Here is an 18476-nt window from a genome sequence, read left to right as displayed (position 1 = left end):
TGCAATACGGAACAGAGCGGAACATTCCCCACTGGAGCCATATTTTTGAATTCACATTATAGCCTGCTTGGCTTGCTCCTCCAGCTCATTCAGGTAGTGATGTGCTCTTCCAAGCATCCAGATGGGGAATGCAAATTTGAAGTTCGGGTATGATATAGTGCAATTTTTGTTAAACACTCCTTCAATCGCTTCCTGGGGCCATGATCCATCCTGCGTCATGGGTTAGCTTCTGAAGACCAGCATTATTTTGCGCTAAACTCACGGGTAACTGCCTATCGATGACCAACTTAATAGCCTTTCGGATAGGCTCGGGATCGGGATATTTCGCGTACATGAGGGCCATAGTCGCCCAACAAGTCTGTACGACCTGTGAGTTTTCGTGCTGTATCCAGGTACCCTGTTCGCAGGACTACGAAACAGATTAGAAATTTAGTCATGGATGTAAAATTGGGTGCACCCACTTTGTAACTTTCGCCCCAACCACCGTCTTCTCTTTGCCACGAGAGAAGGAACCTACACGCCCGTTGTGCGTGAGAGCTATTTGAGTAGTTCTCTCCAACTAGCGAAAGACTCTCAAGAGCAAACTGTGTTGCATATGTGAAGCAGATTCCCCAGGAGCCAACCCAGCCACCTTCGACTTTTTGCGCCTTGTGTAAGAACTTGATTGCACCTTTGATGGTTTTTCTGAAATCATGTCAGGACGATAAGTGGAGCAGCGCCTCCTTGCTCACTCAATCTCAGCAGAACGGTAGTCAGGATAGTGTTTCCTGAAGATGGCCAGCGATGTAATCACGGAGGTTGTGCACTCCGGATAACAGAACTCGATCATGATGTCACCTGCAAGTCGTCATTTGAATAGTAAAGTTATGAGGATGTATGACTTACCGAAAACCTCTGCAGGGTTCAGCCACTCGAGCCACTTGGGACCCCTGACTAACTCATAACTGGCAAAACCGCCATTCGGGTTCTGCATAGTTAGCATGACATCCACAGCATCAAAAAGTCGTTGGTCTGAGATGACTTTCTCTGCGCCTCTGTCGGAATGTTCAGTTGGCACTTCAAACAGATCACAGTAATACTCACTCGACTTGGTTTTGCAAATACAAGACCGCCTTCAGCCCCTCCCCAGTACAATCACTAACCGTATACCCCTGCTCTTTGGTGCTAAATGGCCAAGCTCCCTTTGTGGTGTGACGGTAAGATGTCTCGTAGTGCTTCGGGTTCTCTCTGATCTGACATATATCCAACCACCCAAGCGCCTTCGATAAACTCTCCTTATTCACCTCCTCCTTTGCAAGGCCGGTCTCAACGAGCGCCTGTGTAATGAAGCCAATATCCCACAGCTGGCTCCCATTCGTCCCGCACATCATCATGCCTTCCTGGCCAAGCCACATAAAGTCTGCACGTTTAATAGCGTGCTGCCTGTATGCTTCACTGTCGGGGCCTTCAACATGAGCACGGCAGATGAGGTTCATCATTTTAGAGACGGGCCCAATGGTCTGGTATTCGGTGTTCTCGTCCTCGAGAATGATGAGGTTGTATGCACGTGCGAGAGCTGCCCTGCGGAGGGGAGGGATGACGCAGCCCTCGTACATTGAAAGAATGGAGTTCATGAGATCCAGAACAGTGGTATGAGGTGAATACAGGTCTGCTACGCATACATTATTACGTTGTGAGGGCCAATGGATCTGATAATAGTTAGTCGGGTATAGTTCCTGCAAGTTGGACTGTTAGCGGACAAAATGTAAGATTCCGTGATGGAATTCTCGCCTCTCGGAGCGCTCGAATCAAGTCATTTTCCTGCATTTTAAATCGGATGCCGTAGAGATAGCTCATCGGCACATAGACAGTCCGGGTATGTATCCACCAGCGATGAGGATGGATAGGCAGCCAATCAGGAAGGAGCCTTTCAGAAAGTCGAGGCGTTAGTTCAGGTGCCAAAATAAAAACTTGCAAACGGACCAAAGCTCTACAGGGACTGGGTTTACACCAGCCCAATCATACACGTTCAAAATTGCGAGCCAGAATTTGCCCCATGCGGGAGCACCAGTGGCTCCTCCTGTGCTTGGAGAATTAGACCACATACACCAACGAAGACGAGCATGAGCGCACCAAGTTTGTGCAATGTCTCACGGGCTCTTACAGCAGCTGGGTGATCTGCTTGCACACCAAGAATCCGGAGAGCAGTATAATTTAACGCTGTCCCAAAAACGGTCGAGTGTCCTTCAATGTGTCTGTATGGATTTATAAAACAGGACGAATAGCAAATACGACGTTACAAACTTACATTCCCCAACCACCGTCTTCTGGATTAACATGGTTCAGAAGGTAGCGAATCATCTCCAGACGCTCCTCCTCCTTGAAGCTCATGCCAGACACGTATGACCCAATGACAAGGCCGGGGAGAAGGAACATGGGGCCACCGTACTCGCCCGGCCAATGTCCATCATGAGACTGAAGGTGCTTGTAGAATGTATACCCATTGCGGGCGGCATCCAGCGTATCCTTAGGCTTAGGGAGTTCGGGGCAAGTTCTATTCCGTTGAGGACTGAGCGCGATCGCGAGCCAAAATTTGAACAACACACTCACGAGTGGAATACCAATCCAGTACTTGTCTACATCATTCTGAGGCCACTTCTCGCACTCCTCGTCTGTTTGAAGGTAGTGCCATGTGTGCCTTCCACCGTCATTTACCAGCAACCTCCAACGGCTGTAGTCAGTGAAGGGCTTGTTTCCAGACTCTGGAATGTCGAGCTGGGGCCACAATGTAGAAACCTCAGCTTCCGTTGGCATGTACATCATGGTCAGAAAATGAGAGACAATTTAGACGCTAAGATTTGAGGTCTTCTGAAGCTGCTCGTATGATACAGCCAAATAACCAATATTTCAGTTGGTTGAACTTGGTTCATAAATCCGATGATGTAAACAACGCGTCCACAACAGAAATCACGTATTTCTACTGTTCCACGATGGTCAGTTTCCGAGACTCGTCCGTCGTTATCATCGAGTCCGGCAGAACGCTCATCAGAGCAGGCGTTGGCTTGCATGATCTACTCAAGGCGCCATCTGTCGTTCGTATCATCCATTTTCGCATGTGAGATTCCATATATGAGACATGCTACAGGAAATACAAGCTCGCGTCGGTCTGCGACGCAATCCAGGTGAAAGCGCAAATGGTGCATGCTATCTCAAGTCAGGCGAGGGCAGCGATAATCTGCGTCCCTTTGCATCCAGCAGTCGTGTATCGTCTTTGCCTTTTCAGCCTAGTCCCTCGGCGAAGGTTCACGACTATCTCGTCGGCTCACAACTAGACGAGGCTCTTGAAGCTGGTCACGATGTTATCGTCTCATGGCCATTTGCAGATGGTGATGTTCGTGATTGGATTCAAGCGGAGGCACTCTGGTATGTCTGGAATTCTATTTTTGTGTCCTCACCTCACATAGTGTGACCAAGGAAACATGTTCTATTCCATACACTTCAACTCAAGCGAACTCAGAACGAGTCTCCTGTTATGCTGTCCATGCCAGCAGGCCTCTTCAGAGATTCGTCAGAACACATATGTCAGATCTTCTTCGAGCGCTTCAATGTCGCAGGCTTCGGTCTTCTTGACCGCCCTATGGCCCAGCTCTATGCCGCTGGACAGCTCAGTGGAGTCGTGGTCGATATTGGCCACGAAATAACCGACATCACCCCAATTTATGATGGATTCATCATGCAAAACGCTCGTTCGTCTACACCTATAGGCATCAGAGATTGTCAAGTTTACCTCACCAATCTCCTGCGCTCCAATCAGTCAGTCATGGCAGCGGCATCACCTCCAGACAAATCAGGTGACCCAGAGGTTACTCAGAGGTTTTTGGAAGATCTGGTGAAGCATATTTGGATGGAAGGCCTTGTCCGCGTTCCATCAGACGGGCAAACGGTAGATATACCAGAAGATGAAGGGGTCACAGATATAGCGGCAGTTCTCGTTGCTGGCAAGGAAAAGGCCGTGATTGAGACAGGGATGAAAAAAAAGCTAACTGCGAAGGCTTCTGCTGCAGAGCAAGCTCGGGCGAGGGAGATTGAGGCACTTGATCTTGTCACTGTAGAGTTCCGCGGATACTCTGTCACTCTGGGCAAAGAGCGGCATCGATTTTGCGAGCCGCTCTTTGATCCCATGCTGCTGAACGGGCTGCCTATCGAGCGGGTGGATCCTTATGAAGGGAGAATATTGCCTTTGCAGGAGGCTGTTGCATTCTCCGTTCGTCAAACGGATGTCGCCCAAAGGCAATACATTTGGCAAGGTTTGTTTGTTAATGGCGACCTTACAAATTATGTGAAAGGTGCGTGATCATGTACCACTAGTCAAGTTGGAATTGATCATGCAAAGGCATCGGAGCTGCACTGCAGTCGCGGTTAGCGCCTTTTATCCTTAGCACTCCAGACCAAGCAACTGAGGTGCAGCCGCGGTCGATTCGCGTCCTGACCGTGCCTGAATACTTTGCTGAATACCGAGAAAAAGGAGATGGCTTCGCGGCTTTCCTTGGCACTAGTATTGTTGCGAAGGTATGTGTATTGTTCGATCGCATTCAAGGCTTGATGAACCCTTAGATCGCGTTCAATGAGTCACATGGGAAGAACTTTGTGTCGAAGACTGATTATAATGAGAAGGGGCCACACGCTGTTCTAGAAATGTCTCTAGCTTCGTTGTAACAATTCTTGCTATGTTTTTTTGCAGAGTGCGATGTAAAAGTTGACCCCTTGATTAGGGGTGGTTCTGTCGGAGTTGAATCCGTTTTGGTCAGAACTGTACAGTTCATCCACGATTCTGGAAGTTAGATTTTATCATACCCAAATCCTGCTCGTCGTCATCAAGTTCCTCAAGACTCCCCGACACACATAAATCTACCAATGGCCCCCTCCAAGAAGTCCAAGGCAACCAAGTCTTCTGAGTCTATCGCATCTCGTCTTGCGCTCGTCGTCAAGTCGGGGAAGTACACCCTTGGTTACAAGTCTGCCCTCAAGCAGATGCGCAGTGGCAAAGGTAAGCACTCTTTTGCACTCACGGGGACTGGAGCGTGAGGCTGAGAAGGTCCCTTGTGCTGACAACAAATGTCTTTTGTGTTTGTCTCCTCGCATTCGCGATGATTTAGCCAAGCTCGTTCTGATTGCTGGTAACTGCCCACCACTGCGCAAGTCTGAGCTCGAGTACTATGCCATGTTGTCGAAGACGACCGTGCACCACTTCTCTGGCACGAACGTCGCACTTGGCACTGCCGCCGGAAAGCTTTTCCGTGTTGGGTGAGTAGTCCTATATATTTCAATCTGCAATTCAGGCTAAACGGATTATCTCAGGGTCATGACTGTCACCGATCCTGGAGACTCCGATCTCCTCACCTTCGCAGAGGGAAACGCTGCATAAAACTAAAATTGCGATGAGATGCAGGAAGTATAGGTTCACGCGCTCTACCATAGCCATATTTCGTGCATCAGCGTGCTAGTAATTATGTTCGCTACCTGTCGTTATGATTAATGCAATGTAAGGATGCCGCAACATGTTCGCTGAATATATCGTGTCTTCTGGCCTATAAACTCCGAGGGAACAAGCAACAAACGATGTTCTCTATCCGCATGCGCACAACCAATCTACTGGCTGATTCTGAGGGGCCATCATCAACAGTAATGCGAAGGCTCACAAGCCTCAAGATCGCCAAACCGGAAAATGTGTTTCGATCAGTAGGCAAACAAAATTCAACGACAGACAGAAATCCTCGAGAACCTGTGCTCTGACTGATTGTGACCGGTGACCGATCGGGAAAACAGAAGAAAGAAAGGTCATTTTAAACAATACATCGCAGAAAAGCAGTACAATACTGTCGAATAACGATTATTTGCAGTGTATAGTGTACCCGTAGCAGTACGAGATAATGAAGACAGCACAAGATGACGACGAACAGTAGATGACTCGAATGCGACAACAACGACAGCCATTTAGTAGACACGATTCTGCCTCTCGCCGCTACAGCCTGAGTAGCAAGACTTAAACTATGCTTCTCTATTGACCACTCCATCTTTTGCAAGCTCTCCGAATTTCCGTTCGAAGATGGAAAAACCGATGGTCGTAGGAACGAAATCGTTGTGCGGAGGAGGGCTAGGCATGAATTGAGGATACGAGAGCCTTTGGTTCTCGCTCAATGACGGCGGCTTCCTTTGCACGTGGTGGTGGAGGACAAGTTGCTTTGATTGCAAGGACGGATTCACTGGACGAACCAGATCATCGAGTGGAATGATGCGGTTCGAATCTGAGTCATCCTCGTCTGGTGCGTCTAATCGTCTCCATTTTCGGGAAATCGGTGCCACCGGCGCGAGTGGACCAAAAGGTTTGTGAGGTGGCAGTGAGACGAGAGGAATAGTGAATTGCCATTTATGTAGTTGACGCTGTGATGGCAATGGTGGAGGATGAGTCATAATTCGTCGTGATGGTGGTGCAGTAGCGACGAGCCTGTCAAAGGCCATGGTCATGGGGCTATTGACGAGATCTTCATGATCAGTCTTGAAGTGGAGTTCGAGTTGAGATGCTCGCGGAAAAACTCGCTCGCAATCTGAAAAGGCAACACTGAAAATGAAGTTGATTGCCATTTTCAGAGTGAAACATACCTCGGACTGGACAACTAATTGCAAGACGAGACAGATGGCTGAGGTCCACATGTGCTTTAAGTGCATCTCTTGAGGTGTGTACACGACCAGCACATCTCAAATATCGACATTGGTACTGTCCCTCCTGCAAGGACACCAGATCAGCAAAATAAGGTAAGTTGATGGATGAAAAAACTCACAATGTTGGATGTGCGATCACAGTGCCTTAAGGTATGCTGTGTAATAGGGAGGCATGTATTAGTACTGACCAGTAATGGAGGATGGTGTGGATGAAATGGGTAAAGTGAGTGAATACTCACTCCAAGAGCACATTAGAAAACCTTCAGCATGACCACTCAGCACTGTTGACTTGAGAGCAAAATGTGACAGCTGAAGATTTTCTAAAGTATCCCTGGAGATGAGGACAGCTCAGTACACCACCATCAGAACATCTATGACTAGTGTCTAATACATCTACTAGTACAGTAGATCAAGAGCTAATCTAAATTCACCTTTGTCAAATTATACCAACTGTTGAGAATAACTGTGCACCCTTCCCACTCGCATGGCATGGGTTTGATTACTTGATGAGCAATATTAGTGATTTCATGGGGGGACAGGAGAAGATCCGAGGGCCCAGCAACCTCAGACATCTAACAAAAGATTGGTGGTTGAAAAGTTGAACAGTGTGTTTTCCATGACAGAAATAAACATAGGTAAATATGCATGACCACCTTCTCGATCGGCGGATGACTAATCTCCCTTCGCTGTGGACGTCGTTTTCAACTCTAGCCTGCCAAAATATGATTGTCTGAAGTGCGTAACAGTCAAGATCAAATCCCATCACAATCAAAATGGACTAGGCTGGCAGACTTGTCACTGTCACTCATGGGATCATTATCAGCTGTCGAACATAATTTGGAGTAATTAATGGCCATTCTTTGCAGGACATTTCTAAATCTAAACTTGGTAAATCAAGTGTTGGAAGTCACATCTGTGTTCACACTATGTGGTAGTAAGTACTGTGCCCAAATTGTGGCAGAGTCGAAATTTTGCTTTGTTGACACTCGTGTCTCAACCATAGTGCAGTCACCAGAGTCTGTTCGTAGTCTAATGCCCAATCTCATTTGTTTCATTTCTTGTGGTTTATGTCATTAGGCTGGTAACGAACTACATATACTATCATGCTCCAGCCTGAGTAAGAATTTTCAACCGTGCTTCGGCCGCTCGGGCTCTTCGTTCCCGCTCCACCTTTGCTCTCAACTCAGCAGTTAAGCCAACAACACGATCAGCTGCGCCGGACGAACCTCCGAGCTTTCGAGGAGCCGTAGGGTCTTGAGAGCGAAGCTCCGACTTTGTTTCCACCTGTTCGTCATCAATGTCAGACTGTTTACTTTCCCGTTCTCTCTCTCTGGCCTCCCGTTCCCGCATTTTCTCTCTCAGGCCTTTCTTTCTTTGTTTTTTCTTCTCGTCCCTCGCTTCTTCCTTTTCCTTGTTGAACGTGCTTGGTACACGTGCCGCTCCGAACCAGTCCCACCAGTCAGGGTGATCTCCCGCGCATTGGCGAAAGACGTCACGGACTGCTCTTGTACGGGCCAAGTCATAGGCAGTACGGCGCGAACCTGTACCTTGTAGAGGAGGCACATTCGATGCGTCAGATTCATTGGCAGCTGTTTCTTGATGCACGCCTAAAGATGGAACGACGATGGTTGGATCGGCGTGCAGTTCGTACAACAGCCAGCGCGTAACGTCTTCCTGACCTGATTGTACAGCGACCTGGAGCAACGATGTGCGCCTATCCTCTGTCCATTCTGGTATGGGAGCGTCGACGCCACCAAGGGAAGCGCCTTCGCGTTCCCAAAAGGATTTCAGAGGCTCTGAACGACCTTTGCTGATCATATCTAGTAATCGATACCACTTCTCACGGTAGATTTCCTCCTCCTTAGTTAATCGTTGTGGTTTTGCCTTTTCAGGTACCGCAGCAGGCGCGATGGAAGGTGTAGCTTTGGGATTGGGCAAGGAGGCCAAGAACGCTTCGTCCTGCGCCCGAAGTGCTTCCTCTGTAAGATGTGACGTCTTCACTTGAGTGAGCTCCAGGAGACATCGCACAAGCTCAGATTGAGTCTGCAGGCGGAAAAATAAGAATAACGCATGGGACAGCGGCAAAGAAAACGTACGGGTCGGCGCGTTGGAAAAGGGAAGGTCCTCAGACGATCGTCTCCTTTGTTGATGACGCAATTCTCATAGTCGAGAAAGATCCGCCTGTTAGAGACACTAGCACGTAACCAGATTCTTTCGCAGCCCTGAATGTCATCAGCCCAGTCAAGAAGAAGGTTGCGAATATCCTAAAAATATATGTTTAACTATAGCGAACAAAGGGTGAGGCGCGCTTACATCTCGGAGAGCTTGCTCGCCATAACGACGAAGCATGGCACCTGCACTAATGGCAGCACCCTTGGAATTGTCATTGACCGATTGCGAACCACCTTGTTTACGGCGAGCTGAACACGAATTGTTTCAATACAATGAATAAGACGATCATAGGTACACCTACTAGTGTAACGATGAAATGTCTTGTGTTTCAGGATTGACGTCTCCGACTTGGGTTTTGGCGGTTTCTTCTTCGTTTTTGCAGAAGTAGTAGGATCCTGATCTTCTACAGGTCTACTGACTTCTACTATTGCGCCTGCAAAGTGACCTCCGGCGACCATAAACATAGCCCACTTTCGTCCACCTTTCACACGTTCTTGAATGGTCTTCAGCTCCGCCAAGTACGACGAAGCAGGGGTATCCATTGGAAATAGCATTCTATACACCCCAAATTGAGTAGATGGAGGTGAATGGAACCAAGTAAGCGCTGTAAGCGGTATTTGTCGCTCCTCGCTGTGCGAAGGTGATCTTGATCTTCGCTTGATTTTTTTGACTAGAACCTTGACTGCATCGGAGTTATCAGAACTCTCATCAGATGATGCAGACCCTGAAAGTGAATCTTCAAGTCCTAGCTTATACGAGGCGGATTCGTGAAAGTTGATGACAAATAGTCAGGAGTGCGTACCGTCAACAAGTTGCGCGAATGCTGGCTCCGTCACAGCGCTGCCACCCCTCAGGCGAATCTTTACATTGTATCGATGCCAGTCGGATCGAAAATGAGATCTTTGCTCAGTTACGTCTGCAAAGATTGCTCCGAGACAAATGTTACACGCCCTCGCGTTGTCTGATACTGGAGGAGTTGTTTGTATGAGAGTCGAGACCTCCGTGGGTGGTGGTTGACTGATTAGATTCCGAGGTGTAAGGGTCTCCAGCAATTCAGGAGGTAGCGAAAAGACATGGTATCTCTGGGCCATTTGCGCTGTTTTTGTTAGGAGTGTGTTGATAAAACCTGAGAAAAAACAGTGGAGATATAGGGCAAACCACGGACCCGTTAAGATGACTTGGATGAGCCTAGTCACCAACCTGAACGATGCCTAATGTCATACTTCGGAAATGACCGAATTCAGTACTTATATTGATTGGCCACTAAAATTAAAAAGTTTACAACCGCCATCATGGTGTCTGCAGATTTCGCTCATCGGCCAGTCAAGAAGCTTGTGCTATTCGATGTCGATGATACGTTATCGCCCCCACGTCAGGTAATCCAGCTTCCCGACGACTAACATACTTGATGTCACGGTCGAGATCTCCTGACAGAAGGCATCTCCAGAAATAATTCAGCTCTTGCGCGACCTCAGAAAGCAGGTCGCTATAGGCTTTGTTGGCGGGTCTGATCTCGTCAAGATATCTGAACAGCTCAGTGTTGGCGATGTCAATTGTACGCAGGTTGTCATCATTGGCTGCTAAGAGACTCATACACACTCGCAGTTCTGGACGAGTTCGACTTTGGCTTCGCTGAGAATGGCCTTACCGCGTATCGACTCGGAAAGCCACTGGAGTCGCAGTCTTTTATCAAAACGGTAGGCGAAAAGGACTATCAGGAGCTGGTCAACTTCATATTGCATTACATCGCTGATGTGAACATCCCAATCAAACGGTGAATTTTTGTTATCTTTGACGGCTGATCAACAGATTCACCTGGAAATTGCAGTGGAACGTTCGTCGAGTTCCGCAATGGCATGATCAACGTCAGTCCTATCGGCCGAAATGCAACGTGGGTTCACTTAAGTTCTATTCACGGACTTGTTTTTACATCCCTTGGCTCGGCAGCGTCCAGGAACGTCGTGATTTCGAGGCTTACGATAAGGTAGTAACATGAGACAATCACTCATAATCTTACTCACCGATCAAGTGATTCTCGGCAGGAACACCACATCAGGGCGAACTTTGTGGAAATCCTGCAGGAGAAATTTAAACGACTGAATCTCACGTTCTCTATCGGTGGCCAGATATCATTTGATGTCTTCCCGCACGGATGGGACAAGACTTACTGCCTTGGACATGTCGAGAAAGATAACTTCGAAGAAATCCACTTTTTCGGGGACAAGACGAGCAAGGTAAGAGTTGAGCTTCATATTAAGTGACTTTTCATTTTCTTGACAATTCCTGCAAAGGGGGGTAACGATTACGAGATCTTCATCGATCCTCGCACTGTCGGGCACACTGTCAAGAGTCCTGCAGATACGATGAGAATCTGTAAAGAGCTTTTCCTATCATAAAGTGCTCAATTTCAGTTCGAAAGTTATGAAGTTGTACATCTGGATATATCTTACGAACAGGGTCAGAGAACTTTTAGGAATCATCAATGGGGTGGATTGTGCTACAGAGCACTCTGTAGCAAATTGTGTTTCCCTGATGGGCCATGTTATCCGGATTGAGTTAGGAACATGAATTCAACATGCCACAAACTTCCTTCCTGCAACGCTTGTTTCAATGTCTTGCACCAACTTCTCTCTCTGGCAATGTAGGCCCGACATATTTCTCTATTTTCTTTACATGGCCTTACAGTATGTACATGTACTAAATCCCACATGCTGATATTGCGTACTACTAGATGTACCCGAGTGTTCGTGCTTTTTGACGGTCTCACGTATTGCTCTCGATCCACAACACAAAATAAATATCTGATAGTCATTAGTAGATAGAATACCATTTCAGTAACATGGCCCAAATTTTTCTATACATAAAGTTGATTTGTTGTGTTACTACAGCATGACCGAGCACCACTAGTCTATCTCACCTAGTGTTCGTGCATTCGTCACACTGTCACAGGTTGCCGACATTGCCGATTAGAAGTCCGCTCCTGACCATGTGCTTTGCTCGTGAGAAATCCTCTATGCTTTTCGACGCTAAGTGTCTGCAGGATGGGAAAGGTGATTAGGATATCGTCTAGGTACATGAAGCTTCGACTTTAGCTAATCTTTGCAAAAGGAATGGTATATTGGGCAAAAGCCCACTGCAAGTGCACGAACCTGAGAGGTTTCAAGGTGAGCTGAGATCCCATAAGTCTAGGAGTGCAGCGATGCTAACTGCGAAGCTTGACACCCTTGAAGGTAGGAGGTGCACTTACAGTTGAGGTTACCACACTGGAGGCATTGTGTGCCGGGTGAAAGGTTCTAATGCTGGAGATGATTGGATGTATGGCGCGATGATAACAGCATGTTCGCACAAATAGAGCGTAAAGGCATTGCTTGACCACCTTCCCATGGATTTGACGACATTGAAGGGGACTCCTCTTAGTAGGTATTCCAGAGTTCTGCCTATTCTAAGTCCGTGACCTTTTAGATCTGGGATCTTAGCGTTGCACACAATAATACTGAGCCTTTTTGAAAGTTCTGTTTTTGAAAGGGGTCTCAAGCCCTTTGGATGCTTCCAAGCAAAAAGGTGTGCTTTTCTGTCCGCTGCGTTGATTCTGAAATGGTTTTCGAGAGCTGCTTTTGGGTCTGACAGACCGTCTTGTGCTGCCCAGAAAGTATCTTCTCCTTTGATTGGTGATGCTTTAGTGCTCAGAATGTGAAATTTCATTACGGGTAGATTGTTATGGTCGACGGCTTCAGAAACATTTTCACGCGTTATGTGGTTGGCAGGGTTGAAGGCTCTGATAGCAGGCACTGTGAATTCTCCTAGTCTAGTGATAGAGTAGAAGGTGGTGGTAATGCATGCAATATCGCGGCATCTAACAGGTCGTTGAGGTTGATATTTGCTTGAATTGTGGACAGTATTTCAATGGAGAATGGTTGATGTTTGGAAGATTTGGACGATGCTGGGGCTAATGCGGTTGCTCTGTCTAGTATGGCTTTCAACTCTTTTGTGTTTATTATCCACTGCCGTCCATGTAGAAGATGCCATGCCTTTAGGCCTGCGGCATAGTTTGCTAATTCTGTGCCTGAATATGAACTGGCACAACTGGATAGGAATGCGAGAAGCAGAGTGGGGGAAACTGGACAGCACTGGTCTTCTGGTATGTTAAGTGAGTTGCAATAAACGTGAAATACAAGAATTCCTGCTCCATATGTCTCCTTGGTAGAGTTTGCCCACGACGAGCCTATTACTTCCAGGATGCGGTCTAACTGCTCATCAGATATGTTGATATGATGTGTTTCAGGTAACGTTGGGCAAGCATTGTGAGTACTTCCTCCGGCTGGCAACCATTTATGAAGTCTTTCATGAGCCAAGCAATAGGGTCTTAAGGGTGATGGAAGAGGAGTTAGTCCTGGTTTATAGCGCATCGGGGTAGGGTTGGTTGGCACTGGCAAGGATTGGGGTGTTAATGGGGCGCTGAAACAAGGGTGTGTGGTTGTAGAGTTAATGGGAGATGGCGTTAAAGATAATTTGATCTTCTTTGATGCGGGATGCTCTAGCTCTTTCGAACACTTGTTGGCAGATAAGGGTTCGGTTGCTGACTTTGGCAGCAGAAATGGAGTACTGCCTGTTAAGGAATAGGCGGAGTTCTGTGGGAGTGAGAGGACTCGACGCATCAATGACAAGGTGTCTGATTTCAGGAGGAATGTGGGTGGGAGGGAGTAGAAGGTGTTTTGGCCCATATTTTCCTCTGGATGGACTGTCCGCAGGGTTGGATTTGCTAACGACGTATTCTGTACGGATGTAGAGGTGTCTGGGTAGAGAGTGAATGAATTCATGAATATGCTTGAACACTCTGTTGACTGCCTTGTTTTTGTGGCTTCCTTTCCACCATCCTTCAACGACACTAGTGTTATTGCTGTAGACGATGACATGTTCGCTAGTGTTAGGGAGAGCAGTGAGGGTGTATACCAGTCACTTGAAGCCAACGGCTTCTGCCCAGGCAATGTTGTGCTTTTCTCCTCCGGCTATTTGCCATCCTGGTATGAGTCTCCAAGCATTCCACCTATCATCGATGATAACGCCAATGCCTATTCCCAAGCTCGTGTCTGAAAAGGCGAGTGGAATTGAGAAGGATGCTGGCGGGCAGATTGGACAAGAGACACCACCTGTCTGCAGTAAGTTAGTCCACCAGTCAAGATTAGATGTGATGTTTTTGTTAGGACATTGGGGCAAGTGAGGGTTTCTTTGGAGAACAGCGATGGTTCTTTCAAGGCTGGTGAGGTACACTCTTCCTCTTTTGGCTGCTGCGCATGCATGCATCAGTTTACTGTAAACTTCCAATGCTTCTTGTAACACATGGGTGGGCTTCTTCCTCCATGCGTGTATAGCCGCAAGGTACTTGTCGACCTTTGTCTGGCTTAGTGAGACTGTGTGGTGGAGGATGTCCCAGAGGAACCTGATGTAGATAGTTGATGATGCAAAGGGTTGGTCTTTGTTAAGCTGCCAAAAAATTCCTAAGTCTATGGACATGTCATCTATGTCTTGGAGGTTATGAGAAAATAGAGCATCGTGTTCTGATCTTGGTGATGCATTTGAGAAGTCTCTGATGGGACAGGAACAGTTTTCGCTAAACTCTTCTATAGAACTGTCGTCAGGGGTGTGTCCACCATACCATATGCGACTGCCTGTTTGCTGCATGCCTCACTTATTGAGGTCACAGTGCCATTCTGCACGATTACAATTGTACTTGTATAAAAACTCCTTATGGATTCTAAAGAATATGTGGTCGTCGACCCACTTATCTAATGGTCCGATGCCTTGGAAACAGAAAATTTCAGCACCTGCATCAGCGACATCTCCATAGGCACCTACGGATGGGGTTGCTCCAAAGGCCATACAGGTGTCTATGTAGAACTCAGTGTTTGAGGTATGCACTACAGCTGCAGGCCATTGAGAAGGGTGGAGGGGGATGGTGCAATATGCTTCGGCTACATCGCGATGTAAAGAGTAAATCTCTGGTGGGCTCAGCAGAAATTGTACTACCTAGTCAACAATGTTTAGGTAGATCTTAGCATGACCTATGCTGCTATACTTGCAGAGCAAGTGTGTTCAATCCTAAAGGGATTGCTAATTGGTATTAGTAGTAAAAATGTGTCAGTAATGCAAATAACAAAATGTCTGATGCTGCGAAACAATGTCTGAAGGTAATCTGATGATGTCCAAAGGTACTTATCCAATGTCCGAAGCCAAAGTGCGATGTCTGAGATTTCGGACTTTCGGACTTCATGATAATAGGTCGGAAACTTTATAACGAGTGTTGGATTGTGAGTGGTATGCGCGAGTATAACAAGTGATGGAGTATGACGGTGAACGAATGGTAATATTTCGCAATGCAACTAAGAACTATGAGAATATTCTGGGTGATCCACAGAGTCGGGAAACAGCTCCTAACTACTGGATGATGATTGCTACGGGTCACTACAGAGTATTTAAGTAAGTACGTAGAAATTCGGAATACTACAGGCGAAGATAGTAGCAATATATGTTGGGTCCGATGTCCTATGTAATAAGACACGAGGTGCTGTGGATATGTAATAATGCGGTCCGAATGTCAGAAAACGTGCATGGGAATGACTACACACCTAGTGAGGCTAGTTCAGATGGACAGGACATGGGATGGACAAGTGCGTGCAAAGTGTGATCGGCCGATGTGATGTCCAATGCGCCGGATCTGATATGGAGTGGCTCGGACATGTGCAAAAGTGCGTCGGACATGCGCGCATATGTTTCAGGTGTTGACATGAGTATGAAAATACGTTGTAGAAAGCTGATTTCTGCTGGGCTCAGCAGAAATCGTACTACCTAGACAACAAATATTTAGGTAGATCTTAGCACGACCTAGTCTGCTATACTTGCAGAGCAAGTGCGGTCGATCCTATAGGGGTTGCTAATTGGTATTAGTAGTAAAAATGTGTCAGTAATGCTAATAACAAAATGTCTGATGGTGCGATGTCCTGCATGATGTGGGAATCATGCATGGACATGAATACTAGGTGACCCTCAAAAGATAAAGTCTGTTAGCTTAGTCCTCAGACTAGTCAACCCATACCTTGGTTTCAAACCATGGTCCATATTTCCAGTTTTCCCAAGTTTCATGATCTGAATATGTTTTGACGGAAAAAGTCTAATGTGAGATGGGAATCACATTTAGACCTAGTTGATGTGAGAAGAGAAATGGAGGTTAAGGTATAGCCTTGCCTTTGGCTTATTCACTTTGGCTAGAGAAAACCATAGAGAAAAGTACAAAGCCTATAAAAAACCTATCCAAAAAAGACCGTGTTTCAATTCCTGCCAACTGTCTTATTTTTGCTACCTACTTTTCTCTAGTGTTTCTTTACTTTACTTTTTCATTAGGATGCTTTGACTCACCTGACACTTCATAAAATTGTACCCATAGGGTATGATGTCATTATGATGTCATAAGATTCCACAGATACTCCTGCAGGTATTCTGTTGAAAGATATTATGTCATCAAGCTCTAGATTATTCTACTCTACAATGACATCATTCATGATGTCATTTCCTTCTAGAATATTCTGCTCCACAATGACTCACTCTGACTCACTCATGGAAGGTTCTGGAATCTTTTGCTCCACAATGATGTCACTCTTGATGTCATTATGATGTCATTACTCCACATTCCAGAATGTTCTGCTCCACAATGATGTCATAGCTCCATCTTTCACTTGTATTTTATTCTTTTATTGGGTTTGACCCAATATTTTGATTGGTCCTCCTTATTTTTTATTGTTTGTGAACCTAGGTTACTTTCCCACACAAAATGTATATAAGGAGTGCCCATTCTCCCCCCAAAAAAATATGATCTCCCATTTGTAGCAATCTGCCTATCAGATATTTCACTTGCAAAGTTAGTCCCTTTGAAGTGAGACAAGTGCAGGGAAAAGAATTCCCTTGAGATTATAAGTTTCTTACCTTAGAAACTTATTTAGTGCTATAGACCAAGCGTTCTTGGTCACATATATTGTCTTTGAGACCCCTTTGTCTCATTGCTCTGTGCCCTTTGACTAAGCGATCTTAGTCATCTATCATATTGTTGAGACCACGTCTCACTAGTTGTCCCATAGACCAAGCGATCTTGGTCAAGTTATAGTCCCCTTTGTTCAAGCGATCTTGAACATATATTGTATATTTGAGACCATTGTCTCACAGTCAGGTGTCCATAGACCAAGCGATCTTGGTCATATTTTGTATATTTGAGACCACGTCTCACTAGTTCCAGTATCCAAGTCCAGAGCCTAGAAGGAGATTTCCTAGGCAAATACATTCCAGAAACCGAATTACGTGTCTAGAAGCTTATTCCTAGACAAGAGATTTGAGTTTCAATAAAGAAAAGTAAAGCTCTGGCTAGGTTGATCTTTATAAAAAGATTAGTTTAGCGAGCCTCCCAAGAACTCACACGTTATCTACCACGAAATAGGAAAAGTCGTAGACCGTGTTAATCGAGGACTGGCAAGCAGTCTTATCCAAAGTGTAATTGTGGTGTCATTACATTTACACGACTTTATATAAGACCCTCGGTTATTAAGACACCGAACTAGCCTCACTAAGTGCGTAGTCATTCCTGTGCATGTTTTCTGACATTTGGACCGCGTTATTACATGTCCGCAGCACCTCGTGTCTTATTACATAGGACATCGGACCCGAAATATATCACTACTATCTTCACCTGTAGTTTTCCGAATTTCTACGTACTTACTTAAATACTCTGTAGTGACCCGTAGCAATCATCATCCAGTAGTCAGGAGCCGTTTCCTGACTCTGCGGATCACCCAGAATATTCTCGTAGTTCTTAGTTGCATTGTGAAATATTACCATTTGTTCACTGTCATACTCCGTCACTTGTTATACTTGCGCATACCGCTCGCAATCCAACACTCATTATAAAGTTTCCGACCTATTATCGTGAAGTCCGAAAGTCTGAAATCTCGGACATCGCACTTTGGCTTTGGACATTGGATAAGTACCTTCGGACATCGTTTCGCTGTCGTAATAACCGAGGGTCTTATATAAAGTCGTGTAAATGTAATGACACCACAATTACACTTTGGATAAGACTGCTTGCCAGTCCTCGATTAACACGGTCTACGACTTTTCCTATTTCGTGGTAGATAACGTGTGAGTTCTTGGGAGGCTCGCTAAACTAATCTTTTTATAAAGATCAACCTAGCCAGAGCTTTACTTTTCTTTATTGAAACTCAAATCTCTTGTCTAGGAATAAGCTTCTAGACACGTAATTCGGTTTCTGGAATGTATTTGCCTAGGAAATCTCCTTCTAGGCTCTGGACTTGGATACTGGAACTAGTGAGACGTGGTCTCAAATATACAAAATATGACCAAGATCGCTTGGTCTATGGACACCTGACTGTGAGACAATGGTCTCAAATATACAATATATGTTCAAGATCGCTTGAACAAAGGGGACTATAACTTGACCAAGATCGCTTGGTCTATGGGACAACTAGTGAGACGTGGTCTCAACAATATGATAGATGACTAAGATCGCTTAGTCAAAGGGCACAGAGCAATGAGACAAAGGGGTCTCA

The 18476-nt window shown here is 46.0% G+C and overlaps 6 protein-coding genes across 6 annotated transcripts; 3 read left to right on the top strand and 3 right to left on the bottom strand.

The window, feature by feature from the left end:
- Window positions 1-51: 51 nt before the first annotated feature.
- Window positions 52-2799, bottom strand: EDB93DRAFT_1243455 (terpenoid cyclases/protein prenyltransferase alpha-alpha toroid; the record flags this gene model as incomplete). Its single annotated transcript, XM_041452145.1, has 12 exons — window positions 52-210; window positions 263-409; window positions 462-684; window positions 732-837; window positions 886-1034; window positions 1084-1715; window positions 1771-1906; window positions 1963-2059; window positions 2113-2234; window positions 2288-2511; window positions 2590-2754; window positions 2776-2799. 12 exons carry the CDS (start codon window positions 2797-2799, stop codon window positions 52-54), a joined length of 2184 nt encoding a protein of 727 aa, XP_041301675.1.
- Window positions 2800-2933: 134 nt separating this feature from the next.
- EDB93DRAFT_1182906 (actin family) lies at window positions 2934-4838 on the top strand. Its single transcript, XM_041450704.1, has 5 exons — window positions 2934-3071; window positions 3125-3402; window positions 3454-4325; window positions 4373-4548; window positions 4594-4838. The coding sequence occupies exons 1-5, from the start codon at window positions 2970-2972 to the stop codon at window positions 4693-4695; spliced, it is 1530 nt and encodes a 509-aa protein (XP_041301674.1). The 5' UTR covers window positions 2934-2969; the 3' UTR covers window positions 4696-4838.
- EDB93DRAFT_1182902 (60S ribosomal protein L30) lies at window positions 4839-5574 on the top strand. Its single transcript, XM_041450703.1, has 3 exons — window positions 4839-5026; window positions 5136-5283; window positions 5338-5574. The coding sequence occupies exons 1-3, from the start codon at window positions 4894-4896 to the stop codon at window positions 5402-5404; spliced, it is 348 nt and encodes a 115-aa protein (XP_041301673.1). The 5' UTR covers window positions 4839-4893; the 3' UTR covers window positions 5405-5574.
- Window positions 5575-5593: 19 nt separating this feature from the next.
- On the bottom strand, window positions 5594-7310 carry EDB93DRAFT_1182899 (uncharacterized protein). The gene is made up of 4 exons (XM_041450702.1): window positions 7131-7310; window positions 6819-6854; window positions 6640-6763; window positions 5594-6584 (listed from the first exon to the last, which is right to left on the bottom strand). The coding sequence occupies exons 1-4, from the start codon at window positions 7269-7271 to the stop codon at window positions 6028-6030; spliced, it is 858 nt and encodes a 285-aa protein (XP_041301672.1). The 5' UTR covers window positions 7272-7310; the 3' UTR covers window positions 5594-6027.
- A 306-nt stretch (window positions 7311-7616) lies between these two features.
- On the bottom strand, window positions 7617-10077 carry EDB93DRAFT_1234588 (uncharacterized protein). Its single transcript, XM_041451338.1, has 5 exons — window positions 9674-10077; window positions 9173-9616; window positions 9013-9119; window positions 8796-8963; window positions 7617-8742 (listed from the first exon to the last, which is right to left on the bottom strand). Exons 1-5 carry the CDS (start codon window positions 9960-9962, stop codon window positions 7801-7803), a joined length of 1950 nt encoding a protein of 649 aa, XP_041301671.1. The 5' UTR covers window positions 9963-10077; the 3' UTR covers window positions 7617-7800.
- An 81-nt stretch (window positions 10078-10158) lies between these two features.
- On the top strand, window positions 10159-11182 carry EDB93DRAFT_1182894 (eukaryotic phosphomannomutase; the record flags this gene model as incomplete). The annotated part of the gene is given in 7 exon segments (XM_041450701.1): window positions 10159-10247; window positions 10306-10426; window positions 10477-10645; window positions 10700-10762; window positions 10819-10850; window positions 10862-10864; window positions 10912-11182. Coding segments are annotated over 7 exon segments (689 nt in total), but the record flags the coding sequence as incomplete, so codon positions are not given.
- Window positions 11183-18476: the final 7294 nt, after the last annotated feature.

This window comes from Suillus bovinus (assembly GCF_016758785.1).
Source record: "Suillus bovinus strain UH-Sbo-P2 chromosome Unknown EDB93scaffold_119, whole genome shotgun sequence".
NCBI lineage: Eukaryota > Fungi > Basidiomycota > Agaricomycetes > Boletales > Suillaceae > Suillus > Suillus bovinus.
This window is presented reverse-complemented; position numbering and strand designations above follow the sequence as displayed.